At 37.9% G+C, this 17,525-nt stretch overlaps 1 protein-coding gene across 1 annotated transcript in view; it reads right to left on the bottom strand.

Annotated features, from left to right (window-relative positions):
- Window positions 1-5,886: 5,886 nt before the first annotated feature.
- The window catches only part of LOC116180020 (glutamate receptor ionotropic, kainate 1-like), a 55,127-nt gene continuing 43,488 nt past the window's right edge, over window positions 5,887-17,525 (bottom strand). Inside the window, exons 12-14 of the mRNA XM_031499843.1 lie at window positions 6,728-7,114; window positions 6,349-6,546; window positions 5,887-6,297 (exon numbers count right to left, since the gene is read on the bottom strand). Coding sequence (XP_031355703.1) covers window positions 5,887-6,297; window positions 6,349-6,546; window positions 6,728-7,114 — 996 coding nt within the window. The remainder of the gene's footprint in view (window positions 6,298-6,348; window positions 6,547-6,727; window positions 7,115-17,525) is intronic.

Below are 17,525 nucleotides of genomic sequence, written 5' to 3'. Positions count from 1 at the left end.
AAGAATAGCTCTTTTGAACTAACCCAAGTTTGTTAAAATCGGCTCAGTCGTTTCGAAGATACAGGGTGTTTTTTACGGAAACCTTTGAATACACCCCACCACTTCATTTTTAGAGATACAGGAAAAATTGTCAAACAAAAATTGTTCAGATTACCGTCAACTTCAAAGACTGGACATTTTTTTGTTAGGTTAATATAGCGGAATTCACAGAAACATCACTTTTTTAGATTCCAGATTGCAATTACGCCTCCTAGCGGCCATTTCAGAAACTTATATTTTCTAGGTTTTGCTCGTGGCCGTTTTAGTAATAAATTTTTTTACCACAAGCCTCTACGATGGATAGATTCTCAGATGCAGTACCTCGCATTCTTAGTTGGCCACCCTGTACAATTCAAGAACCTGGACAATTTCTTTGATAATTTTGCGTTCATTGGCTAATGGCATCTTATTTTGAAAAACCTTTGATTTGACAACATCGGTACTGCATAGTGGGGCAGGACACGCTGTATAGAAACCTTGCAAGTAATAAAAGTATCATACGACGACAAATTTCAAATAAAGGAAGTTATTGTATTTCAAAACGTTATTCATTTAGCGTGAGTATAATATCTCGGGCAAGTATAAAAACCATGTTGGTTGAATGTACGAGGGTTTTTACAAAAATTTTAGTAATAAAACACATTAGACATTTGTGAATGGTGTTTTGATAACAAAGTTTATCTTAGAAGTCCCACAGGAGCTAAGTTTTGATTATTCAAAAATATACTATAATGTTCGTTGAAACTGTAAAAATTAGCAATAAGTTATTCAGTCCTACAGATGTAACACCCCGAAAAGTAGTTTTTTTACGGCCTTATTAATCTCGGATTGTCTGAACCGTTTCAATAATAAAGCAAACCTATTAATTCCTGGAGGGTGTTTTGAGGATCCACAATTTCTGGCAAGAGGCAATTGAAATAAACCCCTAAGGCCCTAAAGCAGATCTAAAAAAGCTTACAACCTAATTGGTTCCGCAAAAAGATATTTTAACCACAGGTTCGATGGGTATTCGATAATCGGTTAGATTTTGAAGATGTAAGTCAGGCATGTCAAAAAACGCGGCCCCCATATGTCGCTTGTGGCCCGCCGTTTACAATCTGCGACCCGTCACGATGTTTTGCAGATTATAAAATTGAAATATGAATTGAATTGTACCGCATGCAGGGGCGGGCTGGCACAGGGGGGGGGGGCGATTGCCAACCTATCTGTAGATCATAATGACCCGTTGGAAATTATAAGTATGTGCTGTATTTGTTTCTTGCACTATTAATAAATTATTAACACGTTTCTCTAATTGGGGTTGATGTTAGGTTGTTAAAAAAATTTCTGGTTTTAATTGAAGTGTTTTACAATGAATTTATCATTTTTTGTCGTAGCATGAAAGCTGCTGAAATACAATGAGAGGCGACCGCACCTCGTGTAGATTGTATTATTGGCTGTACTTTTAATTATCAGCTGCAATTTAAAAAAAAACTGTATGTAATTTATTTTCGAGAAAGGAGTACTTAAAATTGTTTTGGGTGCACCTCAGAGCTACCCAGCCACCTTCATTACTACGACTAATACTTATAATTGGCCCGTAACTATGAATTCCACCTGGCCCGCAGTTTCCCAGTTCCGCCCTGACCGCCTGGTTCTATTGTGCGTTGAGAATGTCAGCGTGTTTTTAAAGATAGTTAAGTTTGCGACTTTTTCTCGACCCTTTTTTTGTGAAACCACAACAAAATCCAATCTAGCTTTGTTTCTGAGATACAAAGGTGAAAAAGTTGAAAACGAAAAGTTTCACTTTTGAATTGATATCGTATCTGACTATCCATGTAAGATAGAAATAGGAAAAAACTGTTTATTTTAGATACTGTTACGTTAGGAATTCCAGTGGCGTAGGCAAAAAAACTTTGGACCACCGTTTCTGAGGGTCTGAGCCCAAAGTTGGCATTTTTATATATTGGACATCCCTGTATATCTTAACGTCAATTGTTTGCAGTCCTTTTCCTTGATTACATTTATGCATCACACTCACAAACCGTGATATTTTTTTTATCAATGAAAATTCAATTTAAAACCCACTGATTTTTACTGTTTTTTAAATAGTATGCCATTGCATTCCGTACGCGTCAACTCGCCCAAGGGCCGACTTCGCCAACGGGGACAACTCGCCAACGCGACAATTCGCCAAACGCGACAACTCGCCAACGGGACAACTCGCCACCGCGACAATTCGCCAACGCGACAACTCGCCAACGAAATATTTTTCCCTGTTTAATGTTGTTCGTTCAAATAACGATGTGATTGTCAAATTTCCTGTTCAAATAATAATTTGCAGAATTACATCGTTATATCAAAATTGCAGAATAGGAAACAGGTATAGGCGGTTGGGTCTTCATTCAAATATTGACTACAATTTTTCGATAAACTTTGTTTACAAAATTAGGGGAATGCATTTTGTGGGATGCATTTTGTATGACACATTAAACAGGGAAAAATATTTTCGTTGCGCGGTTTGATCGCAGTGGCGAGGTCGTCCAGTTGGCGAGTTGTCGCATTTGGCGAGTGTCGCGCGTGGCGATTTGTCCACGTTGGCGAGTTTGTCGCGTTGGTGAGTTGTCCCGTTTGGCGAGTTGTCGCGTTGGCGAGGTTCTGTCCCGTTGGCGAGTCAGTCGTGGCGAGTGGGTAGTGGCCAGGTGGCGAGTCGCCCTGTTGGGCCGAGTTGACCGTGTCCCATGGAATCATGGAGATTTTGTTTGTTTATTGTATCCACGTAACTAAGGGACTCGATACCAATCAAGATGTAATCACTAAAAGAATGCAAAAAATGGACGTTAAAATATACAGGGTGTTGCATTGAAAAATTCCAAGTTTAGGTCGAATCACAGAAATTGTTTTTTACCTACGCCACTGGATTCTACGTAAAAATATCTAAAATACGCAGTTTTTATCTTTTTTCTATCTTACAGCGGTAGTAAGATATGATTCATCCCAAAATGTCAAACTTTTCGTTTTCACCCTGTAACTTAGAAACAAACGTAGTTGGATAGATTCTGTAGGACACTGTACGTGTACATTTTCTTGAGCTGGTACTAATGATTTTATGATTATTTCTATTTTTTCGTTTTATTGTATTATTATTTTGTATACTTTTTATGTTAATAATAAAAAATCAAAATTTTCTTAATGTAAACTTTTTTATGATGTGCCCGCAGCTATCTGTGGAAACCTTAAAATGGCCCTTGATGATAACATCCTGATAACATTTTTTATTTCCGCATTTATCTTTTCTAACTTTTGGACGAATAGGGCTTTTTGAGATTGATATCTCTGGGTTTGCTATTTCAGCAGCTAATGGACCATATTCTTCAATACCAAATCAAAGTTAAGAATTTTTGACGTTATTTTCTTTACCGTGTAATCTTTGCTTTGGCTTATATTTGAATTACTATGTGGAATCCCTCTCGAATAACATTATGCGAACTTTTACCTTTATATAGCAATCCTTACGCCATCTAGGTGTTCACATTATAACCCGATCCTTTATTTGCGATATAGTTTTCTTTTAAAAAACCTTTTGTCTAGTTTTCTGTTGATTGGCGCGGTTATTCTTCTCCCACTCACTGTCGATGCGCGCAATCCTTGTTGAAGAACTCGATTCGATCTTGACTTGTATTTGAACTACACGCCATTACACTTACTTGACATATTCGTCTACCTTTATTGGGATTTAATTAGTGGTGTTGTACTAAAATTAGTGAAGTTTTCTCTTATCATCTTACTTCCACATTGCTGCGGATTTATTTTACAAGTTTAAGGCCGTTTTGCGGCTACTTTCGTACTCCCTAAGTTTTCTTACTTCTTATTTTGGTTTTACCAATTGCTTCCTGACTGAACATTGAAATTTTGACGTGGAAACGCAAATACCCGATTTTCCATATGGTACAATAGAATTCCATTGAAGTTTCGACGCCATTACAATCAAAAACGCTCTACATATTTCTACCTTACCGACTGAAGAATTGACTGAAGAATTACCGCCATTTCATGTGAAACCGATATTTGAACTGATGACCCAATTTTACGAAGTTCGTTGACCTACGATTCATTCTTCCGAAACGCAAGTACTTAATTAACGAGACGTGTGGAGTTGATACTGTGTAAATTTTTAATTAACGTTATGTATTTTGGTTTGAAGAACTTGCTGTGTAAGTTTGCTTTCTTTTGAATTGATAAGATTGCTTTGTCATTGAAGATAGATTCAATTATTTTATTTGTACATTTTATAGTATTTTTCTCTTAAAACTTCATGTCACTTTTTGATATCTCACACCGATTGTGAAAACCAACCCTTAGTCGAACCAAATTTTGTTTTGTTGTAAAGTCATTTGAATTTTTGATTCTTTTTAGTATTGACTGCAATTCTACGTACAAGAATAACCATTCGTGTCTTACGTTAACCATTGCTTATGCGATATATTGTGCAACGCGAATCACTACCCTTCTTATATTTTTTTTTGTTTTTGTGTCTGACTGTTTCAGATTTGCAGTTTCGCGTCCTCTGAGCTCGGAAGGTTGCGACCGGAGTTCAAGGTAAATTTAGTTATTTTCGTCGTTTTTCCCTTTTAACGTTTGATTACATTTTGGTTGTTGATACTAACGAGTTGTGACTATTACTTTGTTTGAAAGTCACTTAATGATTATAGCTCCGTTGTTTCTGCGGAGGGCTTTTGGATAAATATTTTCCCAGGCTACGTGTTGGCTTCTAATTTGTTTTATTAGAGATTATTTTAAATTCCCAGTTTGATATACTAGATCGGTATATTACAGTGTCAGATTTGTGATATTTTGAGATCTTTGTTTTTAAACTACCCGCATTTATACATCAAATACTGTTTGTTTTCCCCATAATTGTGTATTCCTTTGAGTTTAGTAAGACGAGAACAAGGATCTCTTGGTCTGCCTTGTTCATCCCTTTAGTATTCCTCTCTCTCTAAATTCATCAAAGACTAAGTGGCGCCTATCCGGATTACTTTTACTGTTTCCTTCCCTTTTTGGCTTATTTGTGTGTGTATAGAAGAACCCCATTTTCACCCCGACCCACCTCTACTTTGCCTGAGTTTACCGTGTGCTTATCTAAGGTAATTTTGTCACGTTGGCCCAAAGTGAACGTAACAAATTATACACCACAAATAATCTTCATGTGTAAATAAACTAAACCTTTTAATAGGAAAGTTGAGTTTTTATTATTAGGGTAATAATATTACAAAGACAAACAGTTATCAGTACTGTAGTTTGAATATCGAAGGTGCAGTTCAAATAAAAAATGCCTTATTATACCTGAAAAAATTTAGGAACCTTATTTTTTACACAATCCTCGTACATACAACTACGTCAACTGCTTATCTACCTATTAAATAGCAAAGGAATAAATCTGTAAGTATTTGTACTTGATTCGCGTACTCAACACCAAATAAATAGTTAAGAAGTACTTAGTTCAGAGAAATACTGCGTATCTGCACCACTCACCTAAATAAAAATAGGGGTCAGTTATCTGCGCATATCCAACGTGTTGATGTACTCATAATCCACCAACATAAAGAGGAGAAATCTGTAGATTATTGAAGAATGAAGATAACTACGGTGGGTTCGTTCATTCGTTGTACCCTGTCCTCTAACAGAGAAAATGAATACTTTCGAAATTTCACTAGGGATTGCGTCTTTAATAAAGCAAATTTAGTTTCCTCAAATTTTTCCTACTTGTAGGCAACCCGTTATACTTATTTGCTGCAGCTGCGTTTACTTAATTTCCATTTAGTTAGCAATCTGTTCTTTAGGTATATCTGTGCTACTAGATAAAGATTACATGAAAAGTGACTTACCGATGTTTTCGACGCCGAGCGCGTTCGCCTTCGATTCCTTACTTTTATCGTCGCGCGTGCAGACGTCCCCCGTGTTCTTCCACCAGCGATCGTATAAAATTTGTATAACCCCCTTCTCTTGCAGCTCGAGGATCGCGAGCGAAATCTTATCTCTCCACGGGCTTCCCTTAGGCGTAGCGATACCGTAACCTTTCGAATCTAAAAGACCGCCGATTTGCGTTAAGTTGCAATCTCTTTGAACCGCGTAATCGATCATAGTCGACTCCATTAGAAACGCGTAGTTCCCCTCGAGAACCTTTTGTATTCCCTCCTCGTAGGTCGATACGAATACTGACGGCAAACGGCTCTCCATAATCCTCCACATCTTTTGATAGATCTCAATTTTCGAATCCTAAAATCCGACCGTTTTAGTACAACAAAGGGCACTCGTGCGCGAACTCACCCTAAAAAACGTCATCGTACTTCCACCCTCGAGCGTTCCGTAAGAAATTTCTGTCTGCTCCGCGAGATCCTGTGCGGTTTCAATGGGGGTAATCATGCGTTCGACCGTTAGAAACGCCGCCAAATTGGCGGTGTACGACGAAATAATGATTAAGGTAAAAAACCACCATATACCACCTACAATCCTCGTCGATGTGGCCTGAAAATTGAACATTCGCGCTTCAAAGGCAGTCAAAATGGTTTCATGTTCATTTTTCAATTTGTAACTTCAAAGTAACAAAAAGGAGAGGGAAAAGGTTCAATATTCGCTAATGGAGATCGACGAAATTTACATACGAGCTGATTGTTTACCGCTAGCGTAAACTACTGGGGAGTGGTACCTTTAAATTCAGGTTGGACTCTTGCTGCATTAAGCTTCCGATTGTAAACCAAAAGCTGTTTAAAATATTGAAATCGTTTTCGAACCAGCCCGGGTACTCGCCGTCGTAGTAGTGCGTACAGACGTCGTCGTCTTCTTCGTCGATCGAGGCGACGTCGCACTCGATGCCCGACGAGCCCGAGGCGGATTCGCGCCTGCACGCCTCGTGGAGGTGATCGTAATAGCAATCGTCGCACAGTTCCGGCGCGTTCCACTCGCGCGGCGAGAATCTCGCCACGATCCAGATGCACATGGACACGGTCACGTAGGCCAGAAGTATGTACGTCCAGATCTCGATCGCTAGCGGATTTAGGAACGAGAAGAGCTGCGCGGGACGCTTTTCTTTGTTCTTAAGATGAAAGAGTAAAATCGCGTGTCAGACATTCTCATTTACCATAGTTGTGAATGAGGAGAAGGTAGGTATCGTTTTTTTGCTTTGAGCCTCACATAGTAAAATTATTTGGTTTTTTCCCTGTAACTTAAGCACTCTGATTTTTTAATTAAAAAAATTCCTGATGTGATTCTGGCTAAGGATTCCAAAACTCGTGTGTAAATCTGGGGCACAACGATTCAGATGACCCTTGAAAAAGTAATGGTTCACTTAATTACCAAGCGCCATTTGGAATGGGTGGTAATTAATTCGAAAAAATAGGTAGGGATTCATCCGGGGAGAATTTTGGGAGATTCGGGTTTTGCGTACGAAAGTGACCGCAGCGAAAATTCGTTCTGGTGGTCGGAGGGTGAAAAACTTTGTATCCACCATAGCGTTAAGTCGTAAAAAAGTTAAGAGACTCATTTAACGGTGCCAAAAAGTCATTAACAAAAAGTGGGATGCTGGCAAACTGCACCACAAGCGGAAATATCGTTTATTTGCGATTAATCAATGTTCAATGCCCGTTAAAATACCGTACCAAAATTCTGGTATGAAAACCATCATCTCCCAAGAATGTTTTATATACAGGGTGTTTCATAATCGAATTTAAATATTTAAGGAGGGGATTTTTGGGTCCATTTTAAAAAGAAAACTTCATTATGATCTTAACTTTTGAGATACAGGGTGGTGAAGTTTTCAAAAATAAATCAATTATTATTAATATCTGTAATACCACAAAAAAATATTTTCTTTTTTTACCGCGTGTCGGATTGAAAAAATCAAATGATCAAATCTGCTCATAAACGAAAATATTTTTTTCTCTGCACGGTGATATTGTCATATTAACGATATTGTCATGATCATGCAGAGAAACGGTTTTTATTTTTTTAAGTGAAAACCGTGCATCGGATTGAAAAAAACATAGGGATCAAATTTGCTAAGAAATGATTGGGGATTTCAAGAATAATTTTTATTTTCAGAAAAATCAGTGGCGTACCATCAATGTCTGCCAAAATGGGCATATGAAAATCCGTACGAACGTCACTGGTGGAAATTTTAAAAAATGTGAATACGTGAAATTGGATTTGTTCAAAATAGGTTTTTCATTTAAAGTTCAAAAAATAATTTCCGTGTAAATGGGTTCAAGTTGATTAGTCGTAAGGTGCGTGAGTACGACTTGGTTTTTTACAATGTAGGGAATCCGACCATTGTTGAGTGCGATGTTTGTATTACTACACGGGTGGTGTTCCAAGTTCGCTTTTTTCGAGTCGGTTACATCGCAGTTACTTCCAGTTTAGAGTTTGAACTTGATTTTAGCTGGGTTGCAGTTGGGTGAGGCAAAACGTAAAGAGTAATCTCATTCTTTGGCATGATTTCTTAAAAATGTTTGCGTTCCGTGGGCGAGCGGTCCCTAAATACGTCCCTGACTGCGTTCCCGATTGCGTCGCCAGGGAATCGTGAGATATGGCGATTTTGTTTGACCCGCGGTTATCGGGATTGTCACGTAGCGTTGGTTCCGCAAATCAGTCGGAAATTACTCCATGTTGAGTCTATTCCAAGCAATTCGATTGGTTGCGTAAAGCTAGTTTGTTGGAACAAGTTTGCGTCTAGGATGGACGTGGCTAAACAAAATTGGTTGTTCGAAGAGAAATGTCAAGCAATTGACGTGGAGTCGCCAGCGCAGTTAAGTCTATCACCTGTAAATTACCGTAGGGTAGTTTTATTTTGGGCGAAATTCGCGTCCAACCGGAAGACAATTGGCGTCGAGCCGCGAGAGAATTCGAGTCAAATCGCGAGAGTTTAATATATTTAATGAGTCCTTAAAGGTGTTCTAGCAACTTTTATGGATCCTTGAGGGTGATTTTCACAGTCACTTTTATAAATCTTTGAGAAAAAGGTCTGTAACATTGTTCGAGAGTTTTAGGTTTATGTTTTTAGAAACAACGGCTTTTTCTTGATGCTGTCTTAGCTTAATTAACTTAATTTTCTAATTAAAAAATAAAGATCACAATTTATCATTTAATTTCAACTGGCCGACATTCCCATGCTTCAATTATGCTTTAAAACAGCTTTACTATTCGTGACATAATTACACTGACTACAAATTAAACACACTTTAACAATAATTTTTCTATGTATTCTGCTTTAATAATTGACGATTTAAATTGATCTTTGTGACATACCTAATACCGGAACATAATATGTATTGATTTTATTATAGTTTTCACGCAAGAATATTTCTATTTTTAATTCTATTACTTATCGTCTAACGTTTTACGACCTAAAATCTTGGAGAGACCACACACCACAGAATTAGTGTTTAACTTGAGACATTATTTTGGTAGTTTGTGTGCGTTAAAAGGTGTTTTTTAAGACAGAATTTGAAATGTGTCCCATAATCGCAATGTGCACATTTAAAATCTTTAGACAGTTTATGGGTTAAAAGGTGATGTTTAAAGTGGTATTTGTTACTTGTCTCGTAATCGCAATTAACACATTTAAATTCTTTAGAATCGGTATGCTTCAAAACGTGTCGTTTAAAGTTCTTTTTGTAATTTGTCTCGTAATTACACTTGGCACATTTCAAATCTTTAGAATCGGTATGTTTTAAAAGGTGCCGTTTAAGATAGTTTTTATAATTTGTTCCATAATCACAATTACCACATTTAAAATCTTTAGACTCGGTATGTTTTAAAAGGTGTCGTTTAAAGCTGGGTTTATGATTTGTCTCGAAATCACAATTAGCACATTTAAAATCTTTAGAATCGGTATGATTCAAAAGGTGTTGTTTAAAATAGTATTTGTTGTTTGTCTTATAATCACAATTGGCACATTTAAAATCTTTAGAATCTTTGTGTGTTAAAAGGTGTTGTTTAAAGTGGTATTTGTCACTGGTCTCGTAATTACAATTGCCACATTTAAAATCTTTGGAATCGGTGTGTTTTAAAAGGTGCCGTTTAAAGTTCTTTTTGCAATTTGTCTCATAATCACAATTAGCACATTTAAATTCTTTAGAATCTGCATGATTTAAAAGGTGTTGTTTAAAGAGGTATTTGTTACTTGTCTCATAATTACACTTGGCACATTTATGATCTTTAGATTTGGTATGTTTTAACAGGTGTCGTTTAAAGTTAGATTTGAAACTTGTCTTGTAATCACAACTAGCACATTGTAGCACATTACGTGTTGCACAGCCTCCTGAAACCTCATGCATTAAAAGATCTTGTTTAACTTGCAGCTTGCTATGTGTGGTGTGTTGGTCGAAGTCACATTTAAAATTCGTGGAAATTTCACTTTTAATATTCCATCCAGGATCAGTTTCATTATCGAGCGATTTGGAGCATTGTGCAGTAATGGTAATTTCGTCCTTTATTGTCACCAATGCTTCGTTGCTTACTAAAATATCTTCTTGAAGGTGGGAATCCACTTCTTCTTCATGTTTTGGTTCGATTTTAATGAGTGGTACATCATTTCCATCCATATCTTTCATCATTCGCAGGTAATTGTATGGAATTGAAGCTATTATGGCTGTAGCTCAAGTAGCGGCAAATGTCAGTTTACAGGCAAATTAGCGTCCCACTCCAGTGGCGTACCAATGGGTTTAAGATTGGTTTATTTGTTGTCACGTACGTAGTTGTGATTCGTGTAGGTACTTTTGCGCGATACGATCTCTCGTGTAGCATAATAGACACCGCGCATCCTGACACCACACGGTTTGCTAGATTTCATAAGTTTTCTAAATATTCAATCACAAATTTCTCCATTTTGTTGTACACGGTGAGTCAAGGATTGCGTGGAGTAACTTAATGCTTTGATGATAAGATTTTTCGATAGAGTGTTTTTGTATTATGATATGGTTGAATATTCTCCACGTTTTAAAAATATTTGGATTTATACCCACCCCACAAAGTAGGGCGCCCGAATGGTACATTTTTTAAAATAGAATCCCCTGTATTTGAATGCATTTTTCATTTCTACGTACGTTTTTTTATGCTTAACATCCGGAAAACTAGTGGTTTTACAGATAATTCGATTTTTAAGAAAAATTGGATATTTGCAAGCGTCAGTGTATTGTCAAAATTATTACTTGAATTTTGATTCCAGGTTTTATATCTTTCATCCTGGGTTAAGTAAAAGTGATCTACTATGAAACATTAAAAAATAGCTTACAGAGTGTTTTTTTGGTAGGTCCAAAGTTGCAAAACTTCATATTAAAAAATCTCACGTTTTTTAAATAGAACACCCTGTATATGTTTCTGTCATCTTTTAGCCCCTCCAAAATGGCCTTTTCTGCATGGCCACCTCGTTATTATGTAAAATACATATATAACTTATTTAAGATTAGAATATAAAAACCAGGAAAACCAAGATATTTCGAAAACTATCAGAGATAGGTATAGGACATTATTATCAAAAGTTGAAGGTTTTTGGGGGAGCTAAAAGATGACAGAAGAATTTACAGGATGTTCCATTTAAAAAAGTGAGATTTTTTAATATGAAGTTTTGCAACTTTGGACCTACCAAAAAAAAACACCCTGTTTTTAATGTTTCATAGTAGATGTATTTATTTGACTTTTACTTAACCCAGGATAAAAGATATAAAACCTGGAATCAAAATTTAAGTAATAATTTTGACAATTTATTCTGACGCTTGCAAATGCCCAATTTTTCTTAAAAATCGAATTATCTTTAAAACTACTAACTTTTTGGATTATTAACCATATAATAAAAAAGACGTACAATTGCACGTAGAATCCAAAAATGAATTCAAATATAGGGGATTCTATTTAAAAAAATATACCATTTGGGCGCCCTACTTTGTGGGCGCACCCTGTATAATCCCAAATATTTTTAAAATGTGAGAATATTCAACCATATTATAATACAAAAGCACTCTATCGAAAAATCTTATCTTCAAGGCATTAAGATACTCCGCGCAATCGTTGACTCACCCTGTACATCAACCATATGAATATTTTATGTTACTTCGGTTGAACCGAAAGTTTCAATATGCGACCGGATTAATCGTAATGTCACATACAAGATTGTATTTGACAAATTTTTCTAATCTCTCTAAATAAAAGAGATATTGAGGTGACCTTATTTTCTCGAACACACTGTATACCAATGGAGGCAGAAGATTTCGCAAAAATCATGCTGAACGGCATAGTAAAAAACGACGATTAATCGTCCAACGCCCGATTTTACACCATGGAATAGACCTCTTTGATGAACACCGGGTATAAGGGCGTTTCTTTACGAGAAACTGTAGGTTCAGGACCTATTTATTTATCTTCTAGGAGATGGGAATAGAAGGTAAAGTCAAGTGCTTCAGTTTTGTATTTGTTCCCGTAGAAATATTTTAAATACATCCATCGAAAGCTTTTCCTCATTTGGAAGGCGAAAGAAAATTTTGTGATATCCGTTCCCAGCCCAGTTTAGTTGACCAATGTAAAGTGAAAACGGGTATTAAAGCTAGCAAGGTTGCCGTAGTACGACAGACCTGACCCGAAAATTCCAAGTGGACGGATTTTACAATTTCAATCCGGTGAATTGAGTAAGGATAATTAGCAGTAGCTAATTAGATGTCTGTTGTTTGATTAGGTGGCGTTTAGTATCATTTGAAACGCGCTAAATTGTCAAATTTTTGGGATGACCGGCAACCGAACAATTAATTAGAGAAATTTTAATTGTCGAGGGCGTTGATACTACATAGTAAGTTAGACGAGATGGATTTTACAGCGTTCCCTTTTCACATTTCGGGAACTTTACAAAAGGTACGAGCGTGATTTAAGGGGGATCTTTCGTATTTTCAACTTTGACGTTCATTTCAATACGATACGAGACCCGGAAAGACCTTTTTAAAATCGTACATTTTGCACGCATCTAATCCTTTCAAGAGCACGTTCTTATGTCTAGCATGGCATTATAAAACTGATGTTTGAGGAATTTCTTGACAAAAATATCTACAAATTTCAAGCTTTGTGTTGCCTTAAAAGGCAGACTCTAATTACAAAGGGAAAATGCTCAGAGGTTATGAAAACTAGAAGTTGCACGAGCGATAAATTCCGATAATTGGACTTCTTCGTTCTACGTCAAATACGGATCTCCAAGTTGAAATTGTAAACAAGTAGAAATCTAGCGGGCGGTACACAAATTGCTTTGTTTTATGTTGTCTCTTAAGGTTTACAAACCTTTCTCTTGTAGTTCAATGACTTCGTACAGATTTGTGGCGTCTTAATAGTGAGGTAATCATTGTCGTACCGTACGGATTAGTTACATCATACTAGTGTCGCGAAAGTTGAGGTTAAAAGCGACTTTAAATAATTAGAAATGTATTCAAAGCAAATCGCTACAGGAATTTCCGTTGTCGAGCAGAGAGGAAAATGCAACCATGTGTGTAATAAGGTTGTTTACACAGCAAGTGTATACGCAAATAATTATTCTAACTTAAAATAAATACCGGGAGAGTAAATAAAAACCTTCCATGTTTATACAATTCAGTAATTTGGTTTATTCTTTACTGAGTGGGTTAAAATCGTTTGCTATTTATTTATGAATTGGATTGATGGAATAATTCTTGACGTTTGATCAATTAGATTTTTTTATTCGGCCAGTCAGTCGTTGAACTTCGGTTGAACTACCATAAAGTGGCTACAGGGTAGTTGTAGTATGTTCATAAAGGTCAAACACAACAGAAGGGTTTTAAAGTCTTGCGTCAAGATTTGAGACTTATCGAGGAATTTAAGGGGCTCAAGGGTCCCAAACGTTTGAATAGTGCCAAAAAGCTCAAAGATCCTAGAATTTACCAATTTTTTTAGTCTTCCAGATTATTCAAGGTTCTAAACTTAAGTGGGTTATTGAAGGATTTCTAGAGCATTAAGATAATTTAGGGATTCAAAAGCATCGGAAAACATAAGATCTAAAGAGGAGAGGTTTAGAGTCCAGTCCTCGAATCCTGAAAATATTAAGCTTGTAGTGTCAAAATGCTTCCTTGGAAACCCGGAAACAAAAAAGAAACAGTTGGAATATTCGACGTCCAAGGGTTTATAAAAACCAGACTAAGGTTTGAAAGTTTTTGAAGGGGGTGGGGGTGGGTGGAATATTCTCCTGTACACACAACAATTTCATTTTCATTTCCAGAGCATCACCATTAGAGAGTACTGAGGGAAAATTTTATACTTCTTCGCTACGAGTTTTTGAACCATGGCGCTTCCAAAATACTTTTCCTGAAAGGGTTAGCGAATTTTGCATTTGCTGGGTGGTATTCCATACACCCCGACCCCCCGGTTGAACGTTCTTTGCAATGTGCGGAAAGGGATCTGATAATCCATCCGCAATAACTGTCAAGAGACTCCTGAAACTTTATGGTTTTGGGAAAAATGTGTTACCAGGAGCCTGGGGGGGGGGGGGTATGGAATATCCCAAAGTACACACAACAGTTTCCGGAGTGTCAGTACTGAGGGAACACGTTATCAAATACTGCTTCGCTGCGTGGTTTTGAACCATGGCGCTTCTAAAATACTTTTCCGGAAATGGTTAGCGACTTTTACATTTGTGGAGGGGGGGGGGGTTATTCCATACTCCCCAGACCCCTCGGTTGTAGGTTCTTTGCATTGTGCAAAATATGATTTGATAATCCATCCGCAAAAACTATCAAGGTACTCTTGACAACTTTATGGTTTTGGAAAAAATGTGTTACCAGGGGTCTTGGGAGGGAGGGGGGGGATATCCTCTTGTACACACAACAATTTCATTTCCATTTCCAGAGTGTCGCCATTAGAGAGTACTGAGGGAAAACGTTACCAAATACATTTTCGCTGCGAGGTTTTAAACCATGGCGCTTCTGAAATACTTTTCCGGAAATGGTTAGCGACTTTTACATTTGTGTTGGCGGGGGGTTCCATACTACCCAGGCCTCCCGGTTCTAGGTTCTTTGCAATGATGGAGAATAGGATCTGATAATTCTTTCGCAAAAACTATCAAGGGACTCTTGAAAAGTTTATGGTTTTGGAAAAAATGTGTTACCAGGGGGTCTTGGGGGGGGGGGGGATATCCCCTTGTACACACGACAATTTCCAGAGCGTCACTATTAGAGAGTACTGAGGGAAAACGTGATCAAATACTTCTTCGCTGCGAGGTTTTGAACCATGGCGCTTCTAAAAAAACTTTTCCGGAAATGGTTAGCGACTTTTACAATTGATGGGGAGTATGCCCGGACCCCCCCCCCCCCCCCGTTTCTACGTTCGATGCAATGTGCAGAAAAGGATCTGAAAATTCCTCTCCAGCAACTATCAAGGGACTCCTGAATCCTTAACGGTTTGGGAAAAAAGTGTTACAGAGGGGTCTGGGGGGGGAGGGGTGGGTGATATTTCTGACATATCAGGATATCGGAGTTTGAGTTTCGGGATTTTCCAAAGGAATGCAAGGATTCTTAACCATTTTTTATGATTTGCGAAGATTTCTGCAAAGACCTCAGAGGGCCTAAGAACATCTGGCAAAAGATCTAAAAATCTCTTAAAGTCTTACAATGTCTTTTAAGTTCGTCTCCAAAGAGCGCCAATGGCCTACAAGTTCACAAAGGAAGATTTCGGGGTTGCGGGTTTCTCATTTGCAAATACTTACAAAATGGCCACATGTTCCAATATTTTCAAGATCTCCCCGGGCCTCCAATGGTTTATAAATATTTCAAAAATTGATCAAAATTTCAAAAGAACTTCCAAAGTTTTGTCAAAGTTTTGAATTTGCGAATTTCCAAGGTCTAAAATGCAAAAACTAAAAAAAAGAGGTTTTTGTGATTTTAAGGTTTTCAAGGTTTCTCGAGACATCCAAAGTATCAAGATTCCAAGATGGCAAATCTCTAAGACATTAAATCTTCAGGAAGGTAAATGGGAATCATGACATCAAGCCTTTAAGGATAGCGTGGTTTTGGATGTGGAAATTTCAGGAGGTTCACTAGATCTGAGGTTTAGGCGTTCTGCTATACAGGACTTTACGAGTATAACCACACATCTTAACTCAAGGATAACGCAGAACGTAATTCTACAGTTCAGGAGTGCAAAAATGGAGAAGTTAATTAACAAATTACTCTTGGAGTACCTGGTACAGACGAGCTCCAGGAGGATGTAGGCAACATGACCTCCTGTCTGCTCAAGTTGGTCAACCTGGGAGCTCTAAGTAAGCAGGTAACGCACCTACCGGGATTGCACTAAAGACTGGGTCGCAACAGCGACACCGGTCCGATGGCAGCACTCCCAAGCGAAGGCAAAAACTGGTACCATAAGCTTTAGCGAAGCAGGCCACAGAATGGCCTTTGTCCATGTAGAAATGGAGGGAACTCTGTCGTAAGATGGGACAGGGCGAATCAAAGCCTGGATTCTTGAAGACGCTTTGTCTTTTGGGTTTTTTCAAAATTCACCGAATGGCGCCACCGAGGATTTGTCGAAGGGAAGAACGTCACAAAACCAGTGAGGGCATACGCCTGGATCCCAGGGGCTCAAGTAGAACCGGAGATTGTGAAAAGGATCGAAATCCAAAATGATGTAGTAACAACCAGCAATTGGCGTTTGGTGGACAGCAACATTTGATTGTGCCAAAGTCCCTGTTGAAACTATCGAACCTAAGCGAACTACATCAGGGTGACCTTCAAACTCCTCTCCAAGAGAAGGAGGCAGAGGAGGTGACAAGCATGGAGAGCGAAGTTGTCTTATAGGGGTGGACAATACTGGGGAGCACAATAGACCAAAAGGTCGCAGTGCAGAAACCGACTGGGACTACCCCTAGTATAATTATAATAATAAATAATGTCAGGATGCGGTAGTAAATGGGTTCGTGGTTCTACAAATCAGTGATGACGATTTTCCAGAGGTAAATTCAGGGAAAGCTCACGAGTAGGTTCAAGAATTCAATTGACTAATTCTTATAATCTTTCGAAAATTGTCGCTTGCTTTGTGGGGGAGGAAACATCGATCTATTTTTTCACATGCTAAACCTTTACTCATTCATTCAACGTACATTTTGTTTTCTAGGCCACGGTAGATATTCTTTCCCGTACAAGTTTATGTTGTCACAATAATGAAAATTGTTGACCCGTATGGGTTAGTTACATCTAGATATCTTACAACGCATTACTCTGTTTAATTACTCTAAAAGTACTCATCCCAGAACATGCAAAATAAACGTTGGTAGATAGTGTAAACATTACGAAGGTAATTGGTCGCTCGCTGCTTAATTAGTATTTCTCTCACGAACAGCGTGACAAAAGTAGTTTCTATACAGATTTTGGGCTGATTCGATTTGGTATTCCGGTCTCTCGCACGAATAGTTTGCGACAACTTTAATAAACGTACCGCGCTTAATGCAGCAAGCTTCCCCCACCCCCTCCCCC

The sequence above is a fragment of the Photinus pyralis genome, unplaced genomic scaffold, assembly GCF_008802855.1.
Source record: "Photinus pyralis isolate 1611_PpyrPB1 unplaced genomic scaffold, Ppyr1.3 Ppyr1.4_LG9, whole genome shotgun sequence".
Taxonomy (NCBI): Eukaryota; Metazoa; Arthropoda; class Insecta; order Coleoptera; family Lampyridae; genus Photinus; species Photinus pyralis.
Note: the sequence above shows the minus strand (reverse complement) of the source record. Positions and strands in the feature narration are given on the sequence as shown.